This window comes from Crotalus tigris, unplaced genomic scaffold (genome assembly GCF_016545835.1).
Source record: "Crotalus tigris isolate CLP2741 ecotype Arizona unplaced genomic scaffold, ASM1654583v1 scf7180000019011.417310, whole genome shotgun sequence".
NCBI lineage: Eukaryota > Metazoa > Chordata > Lepidosauria > Squamata > Viperidae > Crotalus > Crotalus tigris.
In genome coordinates this window covers 111,537-127,055 of record NW_024097325.1, presented here as the reverse complement: position 1 = coordinate 127,055, position 15,519 = coordinate 111,537, and the positions used below count along the sequence as shown (strand labels likewise).

The 15,519-nt window shown below is 41.6% G+C and overlaps 1 protein-coding gene across 2 annotated transcripts; it reads right to left on the bottom strand.

The window, feature by feature from the left end:
• Positions 1-9,164: 9,164 nt before the first annotated feature.
• Positions 9,165-13,067, bottom strand: LOC120314854 (leukotriene B4 receptor 2-like). 2 transcript variants are annotated; one of them, XM_039358362.1, is made up of 2 exons: positions 12,643-13,067; positions 9,165-10,533 (listed from the first exon to the last, which is right to left on the bottom strand). In XM_039358362.1, exons 1-2 carry the CDS (start codon positions 12,729-12,731, stop codon positions 9,396-9,398), a joined length of 1,227 nt encoding a protein of 408 aa, XP_039214296.1. In that variant the 5' UTR covers positions 12,732-13,067; the 3' UTR covers positions 9,165-9,395. The 2 variants fall into 2 exon arrangements, with proteins under 2 accessions (XP_039214296.1, XP_039214297.1); XM_039358363.1 differs by lacking the exon at positions 12,643-13,067 and adding an exon at positions 12,428-12,574.
• Between the last annotated feature and the right edge of the window lie 2,452 nt (positions 13,068-15,519).

The window sequence follows — 15,519 nt, the reverse complement described above, 5'->3', positions numbered from 1 at the left end:
CATGCTCCCTGTTTCTTTTCCTCTTTTTTTTTCTATTTTTTTTAAACCCTTAACATTGATACAGTGTACAGATGTACAAATACACAGTGCTTTTTTTCTAAAAAAAGGTGCCATAACTCACACATGTCATACAACTTGCCTTGCCTACTGTACAAGGTTCCATCCAAAAAAGGTGCCAGAACTCCATTCTAGGTGTTCTATGAGAAAAAAAGCCCCGTAAATACATATCCATAGAGATATATGCCCACTTCCCTCTTTAAAAATTACATCAACAGTACTCTATTTTCATGGAGGAAATCTATATTTGTGGTCTCTAGGAATCAAAAACAGATGATCAATCAATCACTTGCTCTGTGCTTGTTTTATTATTATGGTTCATCGCACAGTCAGCCAGATGTTAAGACTGGTTTTGGCATTTTTATCCACCTATTGAGTCTTTTCCAAGGACCTGGAATAGGCAGATGTGGATGTTTGATGGTGTTAGAGGTATCCTTGCAGGATGTAAGCTATTCCGAGTAAAGCTGCCTTTTGCAATTGACTGATGGCGAAATTGTCAATGCTGATGGTGTTTTAGTGGTCCTCTTCTTGTTGGGATTGATCTTTAATAATAGACAGTTATTTCTTTGTTCTCTGTCTTTATTTGTTCTCAATATTTGTGACAGCCAAACACCTTTTCTTCCAGTAGTTCTGCAGCTATTGGCCCTGGTTGCTAAGTCCTGTAACTCATTTTTCACCAAGAACTCCAATTCCTAGAATGATGTCTGACACCTCTGAAAAGACCTGTCCAGTATAGTTGACCCTCTGGCATAGCTCTCATCTTCCTCAGAGTACACAAGCCCCACAACCACATCGAGGTAGTGCCTCACTACTCCTTCTCCTTTTCCTTTACAGTGGAAGGGAGAAGCAAGCACATCCATGTAGTTTGAGAAATTTGGAAATGATTATATTATCTATAAACTTGACTCTAGAAGTGTAGACATGAACAGCTGATGGACTCTGTATCTTTTTTTCTTTCTTTGAAGGATAATAATAATAATAATAATAATAATAATAATAATAAGTAGTAGTAGTAGTAGTAGTAGTAGTAGTAGTAGTAGTAGTTGCCTCCAGAAGTTGTGGTTGTTCCAACACTGAAGGTTTTAAGAAGAGATTGAACAACCACTTGTCTAAAATTGTATAGGGTAATGGTGGCGAACCTATGGCATGCATGCCAGAGGCGTCACTCAGAGCTCTCTCTGTGGGCACACTCACCATGCCGTCCCTCTTCAACCAGCTGCATGCTAACTCTCTGAGGTCCCACATGGCTGGATGCATCCCAGCACCCATGTGCTAGCTGGCCAATGGTGCAGGGGCCGATGGTGTCAGGCAGCAGCCACCCCGGTCCCTGCCTCACCTTGCCCTATGACAATGGCACCCCTGCCCTGCCTTGCCTTACCCCGAGGTGATCACGTCCACCTTGGCCACATCCACCCCATCTGCCATGACCACCACAGCCACGCCCACCTGACACCCGGCAATAAATAAGTGGGTTTTGGGTTGCAGTGTGGGCACTCGGTCTGGGCCATCACTGGTATAGGGTTTCCTGCTTGAGCAGGAGGTTGGACTAGAAGACCTCCAAGACCCCTTCCAACTCTGTTATTCTGAGAGAAGCCTGAATGGCAGAGAACTTGGCTGTACAATTGACCAATATGTATACTAGCAGAGACAAAGAGAACTACATAAATCATATGTCATCCCCTCTGAAGAGCTGCAAGGCCCAGGATTTCTCATACAGAAGAAAGAGGAAGGGACAGGAGAGATTATGCAATGTGATAAGCAAGGACATTGATGCTAGGGACAGTGATAGCCAGTACATTAGTGGGATTTACAGGTTTAAAATATATGTCAGTAAATGTCTAAGTTACACAACTGAAATGCATTTATTAAATTTATATGCTGCCCATCTCATTCTGCAAAGTGACTCGATAGCTTACAATTAAAATCATAAATATAAAAATATTAAAAACTTTAGGTACAAAGATAAGAAACAAAAGGCAAGATCAGAATGGGGGTGACAAAGAATGTCAGCTGATGGGGACTAGAAGATGAGATTTTTCTGCAGCACCCCTTGCTCAGTGGCACATCCTCCCTTCAGAAATTAGAATGGCTTAAACCCTATTAGCTTCCTATAAAGCTTTTAAGACCTGGCTACGTCTGGGGTGCTACATGTGCTAGAAGCCCCACCTCCTAGCTGTATTTTAACAAGCCAGATGTCTTTCTTTGTATATATTCAAATTAGATGTTTTAAATTTTTTAGTGTTTTTATATTTTAATGTTTTTATTGTTTTAAGATTCTAACTGTAATATATGTTTCTTAATTGTGAGCTACACAGAGTTTTTGGCTGAGATGGGCGGCTATAGAAATCAAATATAATCAGTCAGTCAATCAATCAATTAAAAAATCAACCTTCCCTGTTTAGTCCACAAACTTCAAGACAAATAACAGAATAACATGGTTGGAAGGGATCTTGGAAATCTGAGAAAGCCCTATACCATTTCAGACAAGTGGTTGTCCTTTCTCTTCTTAAAAACCTCCAGTGGTGGAGCACTCAGAACTTCTGCAGACAAGTCATTTCACTGATTAATTTTTCTAACTGTCACAAAATTTCTTCTTAGTTTTAGGCTGGTTCTCTCCTTGATTAGTTTCTGTTCATTGCTTCTTGTTTTGCCTTGACAGAACCAGGTTTTAATGGCCTTTAAGAAGGTTGAAAGGGTGGGAGCAAATCTCCCTCAGGTTGCAAGTAGCCATAGGAGAAAAGGCTCTTCTTTTTCTTTAAACCCAGACAAAACTCCTTGACCAATTGGGCCCTCAGCTGCCCCTTCTGCCCGATCAAGTATGGTGGGCTGATACCACTGGTGTGAGTCGGTTCTTAAGATAACCTGATCCTGTGCCAGTGATGGCGAACCTTTTAGAGACCGAGTGCCCAAACTGCAACTCAAAACCCACTTATTTATTGCCGGGTGCCAGGTGGGCGTGGTCCACTGGGTGGGCATGGCTGTGGTGGTCATGGCAGACTGGGTGGGTGTGGCCAAGGTGGGCATGATCACCTCAATGTTGCTCGTGGGGAAGGATGACTGCAGGGCCCAGGCAGGGTTGAAGGAGATCCAGGGGGTCTCTAGCAGGTGGGGCGGTGAGCAGGAGGCTTGTCCTGTGGGGCGAGGCAAGGCAGGGCAGGGCTGCCATTGTCACAGGGCAAGGTGAAGCAGGGATTGGGGTAGCTGCTGCCTGACACCATTGGCCCCTGCACCATCATCCAGCGAGCGCATGGGTGCTGGGATGCATCCGGCCATGTGGGACCTCGGCGAGTTAGCATGCGGCTGGTTGAAGAAGGATGGTTGCCACCTCCGGGGCATGGTGAGTGTGCCCACAGAGAGGGCTCTGAGTGCCACCTCTGGTATGTGTGCCATAGGTTCGCCACCACTGTCCTATGCCATGAAGGGCTTTAAAGAGGATAACCATCAACTTGAATTGGATCCAAAAGAAAACATACAATCAGTGCAGCTCAGATAACAGTGATTTTTTGCACACTAAGGGTGGCCAAGACTGCACCAGCGCATTTTGAACCAATTGTAGTTTCTAAATACTCTTCAAGGGTAGCCCCATGTAGAGCACACTGAAGTAATCCAAATGCCAGAGCATGAGTGACTGAATGCAATCCAGAAAAGTGTGCAGCTGGCGCCCAGCACAAAGACATCAGAATGTTCTTATCTCCTCATTGCCTGAAAGGTTTTAAAGTTGATTTTTAGAATTAAAAGCTAATACTTTTCTTCCATGGTGCATTGGGTAGCATTTATGGAATGAAGGAGTGACCTCTTACAAGTTTGCAGCTGGTTTTTCCAAAGGGATGCTGGGACAGGTTCTGACACACATGATTGAATTTGTGAAGTGTGGATGATATGTTTGCACTTCTTTTTTTTTAACCTGAAGGAACTGTTTAACATATCTGAAAGGCAAAGTGTGAACTCTTGATTTATTTTTATTGGCTTATAAATCCTGCTTGTCTACACCCCTACTGCCGGCACAAGTGGTATGGGCCAGTCCCAGTGGGGAGAGATGGTCCCTCAAGTAACCTGGACCCCTGCCATGAAGCGCTTTAAAGGTGATCACCAAAACCTTGAATTGCACCTGGAAGCAGGCTGATAACAATGCAGCCCTGGGAGCAGGTGGTATTACAGGGACCATTCCTGCCCCCCCCCCAAAAAAAACTACCTGCGCTGCTGCACCACTGCACCCACTTTTGACAGTGAAGATCAGATCAGGAATCCAGTCACTGCCCAGATTGAGATGGGTGATATCTAAATCTGATAAATAAATAAATATCCCTGGAAGATCCAGGTCAGAAAATCCTTCACTGAACATCATAAAGCAGTTGATGTGGACATCAACTCCCAGAATTCCTCAACCAACATGCTGGCTGGGGAATTCTGGGAATTGAAGTCCATAAGTCTTAAAATTGCCAAGCTTGGGGACACCTGTCATGGGGCATCTGGACTGTGACCAGCTCCCTCTACTGGTATTCCATCACATCTTGGCTGACTCATTTCCTGTCCTGGAGACAATGTCCCCCCCCCCACCCCGCCACATTGGTTAGCCACAGCAACCCTTCACAAAGAGCTTTACAGCATTTCAGGGATTTGTTGCATCTGTGATGGGTGTGTAGAGATTCAGGCACTGTCGAAATAGCCAGGAGGGGTGCAGAAACTCCACCAAAAATGAAATACAAAAAAAAAAAAAAAAAGCTGTGAACTTCCCCTTCAAATGAAAATGTTAGTATTTATGGCTGGCAGAGAAAAAAAGAAGCAAGACAAGAAAAATCAAATCAGAAAACAGTGGGGAAAATAGCTTTTCCAAATGCACCACCTTAACACCTAATGTTAGGGCCAGAATGAGGGCAAAAACACATATTTTTGGGGGGGTCATCCCCTTCTTTTAAAATTTTATTCCCCAACAGGTTTTTCTTTTTGTATTTCTCAACCAGCATTGCATATATGCATTAGATTAGGATTTGTGCAGTGACAGTCTGATTCATTTAGGGCAGTGTTTTTCAATCACAAGTGACTGGGGAATTTTCTAGGAGTTGAACTTAAAGTCTTAAAGTTGTCACACTTAAGAAACACATACCTCAAAGTTGCCAAAGTTAAGAATCATTGTATGTTGATAGTTGTATCTTTGTCAGACCAGCATTCAAAATCACATAATCACCAGGTATCTCACAAACATGGATAGAGAAGTATTTTTTTCTGTTGCTACTGCTTCATGGCTGCTAATTCACCTCTGATGCTTCAGTTCACGAACAAACATCAACATTAATGGTCATGGCTTAATTGTCTATGAATTTTTCCAGATCTCCTTAAGACCAGCCAATGGTCTTAAGCAGGAAAGTATTAATAGATTTACTTAGGGGTGGGGAAAAAGAGCAAATAGCGAAGTTTATCGAACGTAAGTTTGTTGGTTGGGTTATATTGGAAGGAAAATTTTGTGTTTATTATGGATGAATGGTTGTTTAAAAGAAATATACACCTCAGCGTGGAGAAGATGGATAAATTACATGTAGAGTAAATAGAGTTGATATGAGATTAAAAAGTATTATTTAGATTATGAATAATTTTTAGTTTTTCAGTTTGGAATTGCTTATATTGTTATTTTTGTTTTTTTCTTTTTTATATATTTTATTTGCTTAAATTTGGTTTGTATTCGAGTTAAAGTACATTATTGATTTTGTTATTTGTATAGTTGGATAAGTTTATTTAGAATTTGTTTGTTTATTTGTAACCCTATAACCAGCTCTGGGAAGTGAGGGGGGAGGGAGGGAGGGAGGGGGTTATTTAGGGGGGATATTGTTAAAAACTTGTATAAAACTTTTCAATAAAAAAAGACCAGCCAATGGGAGGAAGTCTCAGCTGGTAGCAGGATTGACTGAGCATATCAAGAACAGCAAGTTAAACTGAGTTGTGTACGGTTTCTACAAGGATAGGGACCCATTAGAAAATCCTAAGCTAGACCAGAAAATTGATTAAAAAAAAAAAATAGAAGAAGGCAAGAATAAATCACATCCTTGTGAGCCAGCAGTATACTGCAGCTGCCAAAAAAGCCAACACAGTCTTAGTCTGCATTAACAGAGGGATAGAATCAAGATCACATGAAGTGTTAAGTACAGCTTTATAATGCTTTAGTAAGACCACACTTGGAATACTGCATCCAGTTTTGGTCACCGCATATAAAAAAGATGTTGAGACTCTAGAAAGAGTGCAGAGAAGAGCAACAAAGATGATTGGGGAAAGGAGGCTAAAACATAGGAAGAACAGTTGCAGAACTTGGGTATGCCTAGTTTAATGAAAAGAAGGATAGGGGTTACATCAGGGGTCTTCAAACATGGCCCTTTTATGACTTGTGGACTTCAACTTCCAGATTTCCTCAGCCAGTGTGCCTGGCTGAGGAATTCTGGGAGTTGAAGTCTACAAGTCATAAAAAAGTCAGGTTTGAAGACCCCTGGTTTACATGATAGCAGTGTTACAATATCTAAGGGGCTGCCACAAAGAAGACGGGGTCAACCTATTCTCAAAAGCATCTAAAGGCAGGGCTAGAAGCAATGGATTGAAACTAATCAAGGAGAGAACCAACCTAGAACGAAGGAGAACAATTAATCAGTGGAACGACCTACCTCCAGAAGTTCCAAAACTAGAGGTTTTTAAGAGGCGATTGGACAAGCAATCTTATCTGAAATGTTATAGGATTCCCTGCCTGAGCAGGGGTTGGACTCGAAGACCTCCAAGGTCCCATCCAACTGTTATTCTGTTCTGTTTTGGCCGAGAAAACTACAAGCACTTGCTTATGAAGTCATCAGCTCAGTTAAATCATACCATTTAATTAGCCTTTTCTCAGCTACAAATCTAAGCAGGATTTCCCGGGTTTAGGGGAGCATTTGAAAAGTCTAAGGTAGTTGACAAATTAGGAAGGGTTCTTGTGTGAGGCAGTCTGAATGCATTGATAAAATTCACAAGTATCTCTTCCCACAATTAAGCAGAGTGAATTAGGGTTGCACAAAGCTTCGCGGTGATGACACCACTTCAAAGTGCGTTCATAGAGCTACCTGCCCCCACCTATGTTGCTTTGCAAAGCAAGATGACTCTGAGACTTCCAGGAACAGAGTTTACCTCACCCCAACTTTCACAAGGCTGCTAGTTTTGAACTCTCAGACATTAATGTGTCACGAAACAGTAAGATTTCTCTGCAAGTTCAATTGAAAATCCCATTGAGCACTTGTTCTTGTTCAGCACAAAGGTACAGTTCCCTCCTGTAGACATGACAATTTAAACCCATTGCAGTCACTTCCCAACTCTCCCACATTTTAGTTAATATTATATTGGATCTTGACATCGTGGCCTGAGACATGCTAACCCTCAGCTTATTTCTTTGTGTTGGAGAAGGTCAAGAGAGAAATGAAGACTACATTCTTCAGAAGAACCATTTCCTCATCATGATCATCCCTCAGTGAGATGAACTTCATTGTCTGCCATGAAGCACACAAACAAGGTCTTTTATCTTGCTTTATCTTGTTTATTTTTAAGAGGCATTTTGGACAAATATCCTCACTGTAAAAATGGGTTGAATACATTTGTAAAAAAAAAATGCAGATCCCCTTACTATAATAATAATAATAGTAGTAAAGTTGGAAGGGACCTTGGAGGTCATCTAGTCCAACCCCCTCCTCAGGAAGGAAACCGTACACCATTTCGGACAAATGGCTGTCCAGTCTCTTCTTAAAAACGTCCAGTGTTGGAGCATTTACTGCTTCTGGAGGCAGGCTATTCCACTGATTAATTGTTCTCACTGTCAGGAAGTTTCTCCTTAGTTCTAGGTTGCTTCTCTCCTTGATTAGTTTCTATCCGTTGCTTCTTGTCCTGCCTTCAGGTGCTTTGGAAAATAGCTTGATTCCCTCTTCTTTATGGCAGCCCCTGAGATATTGGAACTCTGCTATCACATCCCCCCTTGTCCTTCTCTCCGTTAAACTAGACATACCCAATTCTAGCAACTGTTCCTTATATGTTTTAGCCTCCAGTCCCCTGATCATCTTTGTTGCTCTTCTCTGTACTCTTTCTAGAGTCTCAACATCTTTTTTACATTGTGGTGACCAAAACTGGATGCAGTATTCCAAGTGTGGCCTTACCAAGGCATGCACAAGAAAAGCATATTTGTCCTAGATAGGCATGCTAAATTTCAGTTATCTGAATTTTCCCATTAGCTTTGTCATTAAAAGGACACAAGGACAAAAATGGAACGTGCACATTCATTTGTATATAATAACCGGTTTATTGTTGTAAACAACCCAAGAGAAATATTGTTGGCCTATGTGCTTCCTGCATTCCTACTAGCTGCTGTAACACAAAGAGAGAGGTTGTCTGAAATGAAAAAAGATTCTATTTTTGGTTTTTACTCTCCTCCTACTCCTCCTCCTCCTCCTCCTCCTCCTCCTCCTCCTCCTCCTCCTATCTTAAAAAAGACAAAATGTATTTCTCTGCTTTTAGGAAAGGAGTATGTTGCCTGCAAGCAGATAATGAAAGAATTTATTGCAGACATTTTCCTGATTCCTTTTAGCATATCAGATGTCAGACTGCAATTATTCCACAATGAAAACATAATTTGTTCTCTTATCATAAACACACACAGTCAAGTCCATGTTTATATGCATATGCATGTTTGTGTGTGTCAGTTTATTCAACTATTAACTATTGCTTTTAATTTTGAGATATTTGAGAAATTATATTTATTTTTTTTCTCATCCAAATATTCCCTGCAAAAAACTGTAAGTAATTCTTAAGGAGGCTTGGGAGGCAGGCTACTGACATCCAACAATTAATGAACAATTTATTTACTAACAGATAAACACTCTGTCCATGCTAACGTCAACAACAGATCTTTGCTGTTTTCATAGGAGTCAAGCCTAATGCCTAGCTATGAAAATAAAAAACAGTTGTAAAATCAGTGTTTTGCATTTCTTCAAATGGATGTGACAAGAAGGGAAAAGTCATGAAACAAAATAAGGAAACAAAGAAATAAACAACACTTCCATTAACCTAGATACAAAGGGGAAAGTGGATGAGAAAAAATAGTTGCACGTATCATGTAGTGTAGAAATGTTACTGATGCTTTTATTTAAATCTCAGTTTTACACGAAGAGCAGGCAAGTAGCAGGACTGGAATTCATATTTTGCAGGCAGATGATCCTAGCTTCATTTCTTTAGTTGGTAAGATCTTTGCATGAAATTCTGAATAACTACCCAATCAGCATAGGCATATGCTGGAGGAACTGGTCCTGCCTAAGGCAGTTTTGTAATTTCTTGTGTAGTGACTCACTCTAGGAAATGTTATATGTTGTGCCATCGGTTAGCCTACAATTTGTGTCCTTGTCAACCCCATCACAATTTCCCAATAACTGCTGGTCCAGGTTCATGCATGGCCCAACTGCTGGTATTAACTCTTTGTCCAAGTTTTTCTGAGATTGAGACCTCCGTCCGAGCCCCTCGGATGCTCCCTCAAAGAACTGAGCAATGAAATTGGCACCCGAAGTCTTAATGAGGTTCCCAGCAGCAAAGACATAGAGCACAGGGTTGATGCTGCTACTCAGGAAGGCTAAGGCTGTGGCTCCTGCACGCCCACTCTTCCAGGCCTGTCCCAGTCGGTCTGCCATTTGCCCTGAGGTTAGATTGGAAGCCACCTGGATCATGTTGATGATGTGATATGGCACCCAGAGGACAGCAAAACAGATCACAATGGCCACGATCAGTTTCTCGGTCTGAGCCCCTTTTCTCTTCCGTACCCCCTTGAGGCGGACAAGAATGGCTGAGTAGCAGCCAACAATAATGGTGAATGGAATCACAAAGGCCACCACGGTCTCCATGGTGAAGTGGAAGATGGTCAGGCTCTTCCTAGAGTGACAAGGCTCACAAGTGAAATGTCCCCGTGTGGGTTCCTTCAAGACTTGGCGAAAGAAGAAAGCTGGCAGAGACAACAAAATGGCCCCCAGCCAAATCCCTATCAAGATCTTGACTACCAGATTCTTCTTCCGGATGGCTTGGGAATAATAGGGCTGGTTGACTGCCAAGCAGCGATCTGCACTCATGAGAGTGATGATGAAGATGCTAGCAAACATGTTGATGCAACACAAGTAGTACACTCCTTTGCAAATGGCCCAGCCAAACAGCCAGTTCTTGAAGATAAGGAAGAGGACGAAGAAGGGTGTCAGGAGAAGAACCACTCCATCTGCCACTGCCAAGTTTAGGACCAGAAGGCAAGTGACTGAGCGATGGCTTGGCTTCATTTTCCAAAGGATGCTCCAAATCACAAAGAAGTTCCCAGGTAGCCCAATTAGGGCAGCCAGGAGGAGAAACGCAATGCCAGTGATGCTGGAGGTTGAGGAGCTCACGAGGGTACTATTTCCCGATGTCAGGAGGCAATCATTGGTGGTAGCGTTCAGTAAATGGAATGGGGGTGCCCTGTAGGAAGGAAGATATGGAGAAGTTTCAGATGCCAAGAGCTGGATTATGCTTGCACCCCACCACCAAAACTCAATTTTGTTCATCATACTGCTTTCTAGCAATAGCAATAGCACTTAGACATACACTGTTTCATAGCACTTTACAGCCTTCTCTAAGTTGTTTACAGAATCAGGATAGTGCCCCCAACAATTTGGGTCCTCATTTTACTGACCTCAGAAGGATGGAAGGCTGAGTCCACCTTGAGCTGGTCAGGATCGAACTCTATGCAATGGGAAGAGTTAGCCTGCAATACTGCATTCAAACACATCTCATACTGCATTCTAACCACTGCACCACCATGGCTCCCCCAGTTGCAATGAGTCAGAGATAGACTGGGTCTCACAAATTCTAAGGTCTGGGGCATATTGAGCATGTTCCTTTCTTCTGTTTGCTTTTCTGATCACTGCTACCTCTCATATTGGCTTCCTTACCCAAATGAGTGATCTCTGATTGCTTCTTGAATTTTGCCTCCATACCTTTTACCTTTTGGGGGACACGATGGTAGCTCAGCAGTTAAGATATTAGGCTTGTCAGATAGAAAACTGACAGCCCAGGTTTTAGATCCGAGCACCACAAGACAAGATGAGTTCCTGTCTTCACCTCAGCTCCTACCAACATAGCAATTTGAAAGCATACAAAATGCAAGTAGATAAATAGGTACCACTATGGTGGGAAAGTATCAGCTCTCTGTGATGTCATGCTGGCCACATGACCACAGAAAGTGTCTTCGGACAGCGCTACCTCAATGGCCTTGAAACAGAGATGAGCACTGCCCCTATAGTTGCCAATGACTAGCGGAGTAAAATCTGCCAGGACGCCTTTACCTTTTTAAAATCCTGGCTATCGCACGTCCAGTAGCCATGAGTTTCACTACCTCAGAAGATACTGTGTGACTAATAAAGGAGAATATTTGTAGCTCAGGGTTGACATGAGGGGTCCTTGGTGTTCTCTGAGCTTGGTGGTTTTCTTGCAGACGTTTCATTTCCCAAACTAGGTAACATCATCTGTGATAGTGGCTGATGATAGCTAGTTATGGATAGTGACTAGCATTGATGATGTTACCTAGTTTGGGACATGAAATATCTGCAAGAAAACCACCAAGCTCAGAGAGCACCAAGGTACCATGTGAGGCAATAGGCATTCTATTTTATCTTGCTTGATTATTTCTCTGCCAATCATTTGCATTTGACAGCTGCAGAGTTCACTTACCATTTTCTCTCTATTTTTATTATCTTTGTCTGTTTTCTTCCCCATTTGACTAATATTTTAAGCCATACAGATATCCTTTCTGAAATCACTTTGGTGTTCCCACCTACAAAAGATGGTTCCAACAATTTTCTGAGTTTGCTATCCTTTTTGAAATAAAGCAATCAAAACCCAGGATGGTGTTCTGCCACTTTAGTATGCATCTAGCAGGAAAGTCCTTACTAAACCTGGTTATTTAATTTTCAAATTCTTTCCTCCTTAATGCCTGAATTTTCCATAGAAATTTTCCATTGAGTGGAATGTAGGTCTCTACCTTTCTGCGTCTCTCAAGTGAAATGCACAAATAAATGATAATCCTAACCAGAATCTGAATAAAATTTTTTCTTTCTTTCTTTCTTTCTTTCTTTCTTTCTTTCTTTCTTTCTTTCTTTCTTTCTTTCTTTCTTTCTTTCTTTCTTTCTTTTTTTCTTTCTTTCTTTTCTCCTTCCTTTCTCCCTCCCTCCCCTCCTTGTGGAATTTTGCTTTAATCTTTTGCATGTCATTGCAATCGTCATTATCATTATCTATAAATTAAGATTAACTGTGCCTGCCTGGATAGCAGCATAGACAAACAGACAAACAGATAATTATTTTCCTGAGTTCTTACCATACATTTCTGCTAATTCCTTTCATTTCCGAATTCCCAAACAGAACGATTCAAGGATTCCCCAAGTATCTCATACAATGGGACTGCTTCTTTACCTGCCTCAATTCCCTTCTTTTTCCTGCTTGGACTCCTGGGACTGCCACTTACACACACACACACACACACACACACACACACACACACACACACACACATACCCAAGTGAAAATACTCACATGGGGGATAGCCATCCACTTCCGGTCACAGAGGGGCCAGCGTCTCCTGTCTTCGCTGGATTAATGCCTTCATACCCAGCCTTTTTCATGCAAAGAATGCTTTTCTTACTGCTCTTCCTTCGCTTGTCCAGACTGGAAGCTGGAATGAGATTGAGTAATGGAAGAGCAGGGGAGTGTCAGGGAGGCTGGCTCAGTCTGCAGGCATGAACTCACACCCCTGGCTTCTCCAGGGAACCTCCAAGTTGGGACTTGCTGGAGGAAAGAAGACCACACCCCTGGCTTTTCCTCCTCCAACAAGTCCCAACTTGGAAGTTGAGCATGTATCTCTTTCCTTCTTTTTCTTTTCATTTTCCTTCCTTTCCCTTTCGGCCTTAGCCTTCGGCTCAGCTGTCAACCATCCTTTCCTGTGTCATCCCTTCATTCTCCCTCTGCCTTGCTTGAGAAGGAAGGACTTAAACCACAGAGCTTTATCTGGGGGAAGCTGATAACCAAAGCCATCAAGCAAGCAGGCAAGCATTTATCTGTCCTTCCCTCACTGTGCAGTTTACATGATGCAGTGGATGAGTTTTGCTAAGGTTTTTTTTTTGCAAAGGACCAATGCTATTTTTTTTAATACCCTATAGATACCATGACCATACATCCTTTATTATACAGAAAGTCCCTTATTTCAAAGAGCCATCCTTTGGATTTTTTTATTGCTTTTTTTCCCTCCAAACCTCACATTTGTTCTTTCCAAGTAGTCCTCGACTTACAACTGAGCCCAAAATTTCCATTGCTAAGTGAGACATTTATTAATAGCAACGGCACTTAGACTTATATACCGCTTCACAGTACTTTACAGCCCTCTCTCAGCAGTTTACAGAGTCAGTGTATTGCCCCCAACAATCTGGATCCTCATTTTATTGACTTCAGAAGGATGGAAGGCTGAGTCAACCTTGAACCGGTGAGAATCGAATTGCCGAGCAGCCAAACTGCTGGCAGTCGGCAGTCAGCAGAAGTAGCCTGCAGTACTGCATTCTAACCACTATGCACCATGATTAAGTGAGTTTTGCCCCATTTTACTACCTTTCTTGCCACAGTTGTTAAGTGAATCACTGCAGTTGTTAAATTAGTAACACGGGTTTTAAGTGAATCTGGCTTCCCCATTGACTTTGCTTGTCAGAAAATTACAAAAAGGGACCATGTGAGCCCGGGACACTGCAACTGTCATAAATACAGTATGAGTTAGTTGCCAAGCATCTGAATTTTGATCGTGTTACTGTAGGGATTCTGCAATGGTGCTAAGTGTGAAAATTGATCATACGTTACTTTTTTTCAGAGCTGCTGTAACTTTGAACGGTCACTAAACAAACTGTTTTAAGATAAGGCCTACCTGTATTTGGATCAATGAACTTTTAATGTACAAGTGGAACCACTTTATGCACTGTGTTTCCCATTGATGTGAAAAATATGGAAATGGAATTGTCTTTTTGAAATAAATTTACCTATACTGTTTGATTTTAGATATTTTTTATTAAAAATGTGTCTTTGTACAGCTTTTCTTGCTTTTGTTCTTGAATTTTCCTTTGTAAAGCAAAGTTATAAGCATAAACATTTTCTTTTCCTTATGAGCTTCTTTCAGATTTGCCATTTTTCAGATTTGTAAAAATACCAATACGAATAAGAGAGGCCATGGATGTGTCTGTTTGTCACCAAGAGGTTGACCAGTCACAAAGAAAAGCTTAAACAAAGTGGGTGATCTAATAATTGAAGGTCAACTGAAGATTTGAAGTCCCCTTTAAATCCAGACTAAGTCTGCAAAAAAGAAGAAGCATATTTTGAGGTAAAAAGGGGAAAACATGTGAGGTGTAAATAGGCCTGTTGGTAAAAAATAAAATAAAGTTAAAATACGCCCTCTCTCTCTTCTGCAGTATTAGCCCTACTTTCATGTAGGATCAGCAATAACTTCCCATTTTGTCCTTCTGCTCAGCAACAAAAACACATACTTACACAAACAAAAATGCAGGCCTTAACTGCCAATAGCTTCCCACTCCTGTGCTAAGTCATTGTTTGCTTAATCCAGAGTTTCTCAAACTTAGCAAATTTAAGACATGTGGACTTCAGCTCCCAGAATTCCCCAGCCAGCATGTTTACAATGTATAGTAGGGGTCTTCAAACTTGGCCCTTTTATGATTTGTGGACTTCAACTCCCAGAATTCCTCGGCCAGGCACGCTGGCTGAGGAATTCTGGGAGTTGAAGTCCACAAGTCATAAAAGGGCCAAGTTTGAAGACCCCCTGATGTATAGGTTTACCAAATCATTCTGAATCAGAACACTAGAAAACAAATTCTCATTTAGTGCAATATATACATTTACACACAGGTTTGTTTATTTGTTTATTTGCTTGTTTGTTCATTCATTCATTCGTTCATTCATTCATTCATTCATTCATTCATTCCTGTGAGCCAGAAAAGAGTTGCTCTTCTAATTTTAGATCACCATAGGCTGTACTTTCCCCTTTATTGAGAAGTAATATGGAGCTGCCAAATTTTATAAGGGGAAAGCCATACTGGTTAAGTTTGTGTCTGAGCTGGCCACAAATGCGCTGAAAGTTTGATGTCTCTTATCTCAAACGCTGAGCTTGAATTTGATTGAAGTTTCAGAAGTAGAGTGAGTATTATAGATGTTTCATTTTTCTTTGCTGCTACTGTAGCTACTGTACTTTTACAGAGCTCTTGGGACAAAAATGTTAACTTAATGGTACTCACGAGGGAGAAAAACAGTCTTGACCTAATTAGAAAGTCCATCCTCTCCAGTCAGCTACTTCAGGGATCCCAAACTTGGCCACTTTAAGACTTGTGGACTTCAACTCCCAGAATTTTCCAGCCAACATGAGGA

Coding starts and splice junctions, on each gene's coding strand:
- LOC120314854 (XM_039358362.1), bottom strand. CDS start 12,731: ATGAAAAAGGCTGGGTATGAAGGCATTAATCCAGCGAAGACAGGAGAC. Junction 10,534..12,642: donor AGTGGATGGCTATCCCCCAT/GTGAGTATTTTC, acceptor TCCTTCCTACAG/GGCACCCCCATTCCATTTAC.